The sequence below is a fragment of the Otolemur garnettii genome, unplaced genomic scaffold, assembly GCF_000181295.1.
Source record: "Otolemur garnettii isolate 467f Iridium unplaced genomic scaffold, OtoGar3 scaffold00156, whole genome shotgun sequence".
Classification (NCBI taxonomy): Eukaryota; Metazoa; Chordata; class Mammalia; order Primates; family Galagidae; genus Otolemur; species Otolemur garnettii.
Window position 1 is genome coordinate 2215233 of NW_003852551.1, and position 5517 is coordinate 2220749.

Sequence of the window (5517 nt, forward strand, 5' to 3'; positions counted from 1 at the left end):
AAAAAAAAAAAAAAAAATAGAGAATCAGGCCAGGCCTGGTGGATCACACCTATAATCTTAGCACTTTAGGTGGCCAAAGCAGGTGGATTGCTTGAGCTCAGGAGTTTGAGACCAGCCTGAGCAAGAGCAAGACCTCGTCTCTACTGAAAATAGAAAAACTAGCTGGGCGCTGTGGTGGGTGCCTGTAGTCCCAGCTACTCAGGAGTCTGAGCTAAGAGGATTGCTCAAATCCACGAGTGTGAGGTTGCTGTGAGCTATGATGATGCCACAGTACTCTACCCAGGGCAACAGAGTGAGACTTTGTCTCAAAAAAAAAAAAAAAAGAAAAATGGATGACATATTCTGAGCCTCCCATTTACCCCAGTCACACTCTTCCCTCCATTTTAGAAGCAAGAATTCAGAAAGCATCATGCCGTCCTAAGAAAGATGGGAAAAGCAACTCCCCTAGTGCCCTCCTCGGTTGAAGCACCCTTCTCCCCAACACAGACGTGGCGTACTACTCTCCTCTCCTGTAGAATGGTTATAATAATAACACCATGTCAGACGGGGAGCCTCTCATAAAGTCTCCTTCCTTCAAACCTACCCTTCGCTCAGCTCTTCATCCACTGGTAATTATGATGGCCTCCTCCCCTATCTCATCTCCAGGTCCCCACTCTAAGTCCAGATGTAAAATCACAGATACTTTCTCAGGGGTGGAAAAGTTCTCTTCTACCCTCAGCAGTCGTTCTCAAGACTCAAAATGTGATCTGTGGACCCAGCAGCTCGGTCAAACGCTGGGTTAGAAATGCAGAATCTTATGCCCCATTTCAGACCTACTGAATTCTAACAAGGTCCCAGGGGGTAATCTGCACACACCTTATAGTATGAGAAATGCTGGTCGACAGCACACCAAAGAGCATCACTCTAATAAATGCTGGGAATTATCAGTGGGATCCCGCTCTGAAGGCAGGGGCCAATTCCCTATCCCTAGCACCATGGGCAGGGCCTGACACATAGCTGTGCTCAAGAAGCATTTGCTGAGTGAGTGAACAAAGGGATTTGTACCTGCCTTGCCAGCCCTATTTTGCCACTCCAGGCTCCGTCCCAACCTCTAGCCACAACCCTGGGTGAACCTTCCCCAGAGACCAGACTGTACTGGGAGGCCGGAAGAAAGGCTATACCGTCCCCTCACCTTGGTCACTCGACAGGAGTCCTCCAGCTGAGTGATGATGGTCTGCACACGGTCATTCCCCGCCACCAACATGGAGATACAGTTACTCAGTTCAGTCTAGATTGGGGGTGGGGGAGGTCAGGAGAGGAGAGACAGAAATAGCTTCAGGATTGGCCTGCTAGAGCATGGCAACAGTGGTGGCTCTCTCCCTCCCTTCTCCGCTAGAAAGTGCGTCCAGTAGGTGTGTGTCCTTCTTTCTGGGGTGTAGCTCAGGTCCAGAGCAGAGGATATCAGAGAGATAGTGCATCCCTTATTTTACAGATGAGGCCAAGAGTAGGGAAGTGAATTGCTGAAAACATACAGCAAGGTACTAGCAGAGGAGAGGCTAGTTTCTAAGAAAGAAGGGACTAATTAAATAGTGTCAGAGAGGCCTAGAAGAGAGACAGCACAAGAAGACTAGGAGTGGGGAAGAAAAAGCACGGAAAGGGGGGCTGGAGCTTACTACATGGACAGGATAGTGGGGACCCCACCAGTCCAGGGGCCCAGGAAGAGGGTTCTAAGCTGCCTTCTACTGTAGGGGATGTGAGCAGTTCAGGAAGATATATCTGGGGCCCAAAGTATGCCAGGAGGAAAGGCCATGGCCTGAGAGAGCCCTGGTGGCCTGGCCCTGGGGTCTGTCCTCTCCCCTGTGGCCACACCCAAGTGTTCTCAAGTGGCTCTAAGTATAACCCATGAGTTCAGCCACCTCCCCCAGGGAAGCATGGGCTGCTGTCCCTGCGGCTTGGGAAGTCCCTCCAGAGGGACTATTCCTGAAGGGCCAGCTCAGCAGATCTCTGGGGATCAGATCTACCTCCTAAATCATACAGCCATGCCCAGCAGGTCCAGGCAGGGATAGAAGTAGCTGGAGCCAGTACCTTTTGTCCCTGAAAGACACTCTGCAGCGGGGCCACTTCACAGGCCTGGTGGGCCCCAAACACCTTGCACATGGAGCATGTGGGCACCTCGCATGTGAGACAGTAGATGTTGATTTTCTCATCTTCATGTTCCTTGCACATGGGGTGGCTGCCCTTCTGCAGGGGCCGACTGAAGAGGAAAATAGTCACAGTCACGAGGAGGGTACTGAGTTCCTATCTCCTCCCTACCAGCTCCAATCATAGGAGGCTACCCTAGACTTACACCTTGAACTTTCAGTGGCTGGCTGCCCCCAAACCTTTTCTTTTCGTCCTCAGGGGACCCAAGACCTGGGAAGCCAATGACACCAAACCTGTCCCCATATCCCAAGACTCAATCTGCAGTGATGGCATTTGCCTAAGGCTCTGCCAGTGTAGAGGACATGGAAGGTTCATAGAATTCCGGAGTCGTTTCAGTATGCCTGGAGGCATTTTAGAGAGGAGGAAACTGGATTTCCAGAAAAGTAAATTGACTTGCCCAAGGTCACCCAGGAAGTCAGGACAGGGGAGGCTAGTGTTCATTTGCTCTAATTATAGTCATCATAGCTTTTGCTTACTGCAGGCTGGGCTCTGAGCTAAGTAATTTAAACTGATGGCCTCATTTAATTCTATATTTAATCCATCAGACTGTAACCTCCTTCAAGGCAGGGAAACTTGTCTGTTTTCTTCACCCTTGAACCTACACTGTACAGTACCTGGCTTGAAAGAGATGTCAGTTAAATATAGGTAGAAAGAACAAGTCAATAAAGTCAATAACTAGTATAGCAGTTAAGACTATTCGGGCTCGGCGCCTATAGCTCAACCGGCTAAGGCGCCAGCCACATACACCTAAGGTGGTGGGTTCGAATCCCCAGCCCGGACCCGCCAAACAACAAAAAAAACCGCAAACAAAAAAAAAAAAAAAAAAATAGCCGGGCGTTGTGGCGGGCGCCTGTGGTCCCAGCTACTTGGGAGGTGGAGGCAGGAGACTCGCTTGAGCCCAGGAGTTGGAGGTTGCTGTGAGCTGTAATGCCACGGCACTCTACCCAGGGTGACAGCTTGAGGCTCTGTCTCAAAAAAGAAAAAAAAAGACTATTCACCATGGAGTGAGTCACACCCTTTCTCTCTCAGCTTCACTACTTGTTAGCTGTGTGGCTTTGGACAAACCTCTGACCTTCTCTGAGTCATGAGGATGCCCCCCAGGATTGGAGAGCAGCAGTGTGTGTGTGCCCCAAGTCATACAACTAGTAGGTGAGTAGCCCAGCACAAGCCCATACTCCTAGTCCAGAGGTTCTTCTGAGAAGAACCATAGCATACTTCTTCTGAGAAGAACCATAACATACTTTCTTAGAATGCTTTCTCCTGGGCGGAACCTGTGGCTCAGTGAGTAGGGCGCCGGTCCCATATACCCAGGGTGGTGGATTCAAACCCAGCCCCCGCCAAACTGCAGCAAAAAATAGCCCAGTGCTGTGGCAGGCACCTCCCAGCTACTCGGGAGGCTGAGGCAAGAGAAAATCACCTAAGCCCAAGAGCTGGAGGTTGCTGTGAGCTGTGATGCCTTGGCACTCTACCAAGGGTGACAAAGTGAGACTCTGTCTCTCAAAAAATAAAGAATGCTTTCTCCTGGCTTGGCACCCATGGCACAGTGGTTATGGTGCCAGCCACATACACAAGGTCCAGGTTCAAACCCAGCCCAGGCCAACGAAACAAATGCAACAAAAAATAGCTGAGCAGGTGCCTGTAGTCTGAGGCTGAGGCAAGAGAATCGCTTAAGCCCAAGAGTTGGAGGTTGCTGTGAACTGTTACACCATGGTATTCTACCAAGGGTGATATAGTGACATTTGTCTCAAAAAAAAAAAAAAAAAAAGAATAACATGCCTTCTGGCGTGTTATTTGGGCTTCTCTCAGGGCATCGGTCATTTCTTTTCTTCCTTCCTTCCTTTTAGGCTACTCAAGTGAAGCAGTGGGAGAGAAGAAGGAACAAAGAATCTGTAACTGGTTGTGATCAATTAGTTGTAAACACCACTGCACTTGGAGCCACCATGCTCATTTCTTAACCTGGATTTGATCTTTGGAGTCTAGGCGCCCCCACCACACCCACTAACCTACACGCTCATTTAGAGCCACGCCGTATCTACATCACCTGACTCCCAGCCCCTAACATAACAGGCATCTCACAAGCATAGAATGGGGACTGCCCCATTCCAGGTGTCAACACCTCAGCGCCAAACACTTGCATGACTGGTCACACCTGGGATTATTGTCCCCTCAAGTTCTTTTAAGCCCCTTTCCAGAATTGTCTTTTGGCTTCTTTGCCCAGGCTCCCTAGTCTCTCTTTGCCACCTGCCTCCATCCACTGGTAAGGAAGGCCAGGACTGTAGGAAGTGCAGGGGTGAGCAAGGGTTGGTGTCTGTGCCCCTGCCCTCCCAGGTGCCCACCCTCTCAGGCCCAGGCTTTGGCATCTGGTTCAAACCAGATTGTTCTACCACTTATTCACTTCGTGATTTCGGATGAGTGATTTCGTCTCTCTAAGCCGGGGTTTCCTCCCAGAGCCACTGCAATCATGACAAAAGTTGTCTGTGATTAATGTCTACCGCCTGGCACAGAAGGGACCTTCAATAAAGGGCAGCTGTCATTGTCATTCAACTATGCAGAAAGTCCTCAAAGACTTCAAACACAACACGCTCTTCATAGGTCGACAGTGAATGGGCTAATAATTAGCATGATACTAATTTTATTATTGTCCCAGTGATCAATGATATCATTGATTTGCATTTTTGTGGCATTGATCTCTAGCAACATGAGAGACAATCGAGCATAGCTCTGTTAAGAATATTCCCCATGGAGTCAGTCATTCTCTCTCACCTTCATCACTTGCCAGCTGTGTGTCCTTGTATAAAACTCTGACCCTGTCTGAGCCTCCATTTCTCCAGGGTAAAATGGAGACAAAAATACCTTACAGGGTTTCTGTGACGATGACAGGGAAAAATGCCTGGAAAGTACTTAGTACAAGGCCTGCACACAGTAGGTGCCCAATAAATATTTGATATTTTAAACATTTTTCATCAATATCCTATTTGACAATCACGATAACAGACCTAATTGTCTGTTTCCTTTTGCAGATGGTGGAAATGAAACTCCAAAGCTTCAGAAATCGTATGTACATCACTCACAGAGGCAGACAAGCACACACAGTTCCCAGGCAGGGATGGGTTCTCCCCAGATCTGATTCCTCATCTTCCCTTAGGCAGGGCACTGCCTGCAGGCAGGTGTTTGGTGAAGGTTTTGGACCATAAAGGCTGTGAGGTCAGCAGCCAGGGAATTTTGTCAGAACATTCTGATTTGGGTAGTGCCTGTGGCTCAAAAGGGTAGGGTGCTGATCCCATATGCTGGAGGTGATGGGTTCAAACCCAGCCCCGGCCAAAAACAGCAATAAAA

At 49.1% G+C, this 5517-nt stretch overlaps 1 protein-coding gene across 1 annotated transcript in view; it reads right to left on the reverse strand.

Moving 5' to 3' along the window:
• TRIM63 (tripartite motif containing 63) overlaps positions 1-5517 on the reverse strand; it is a 16649-nt gene that overhangs the window by 7742 nt on the left and 3390 nt on the right. The window contains exons 3-4 of the mRNA XM_023519099.1: positions 2065-2233; positions 1172-1267 (exon numbers count right to left, since the gene is read on the reverse strand). Coding sequence (XP_023374867.1) covers positions 1172-1267; positions 2065-2233 — 265 coding nt within the window. The remainder of the gene's footprint in view (positions 1-1171; positions 1268-2064; positions 2234-5517) is intronic.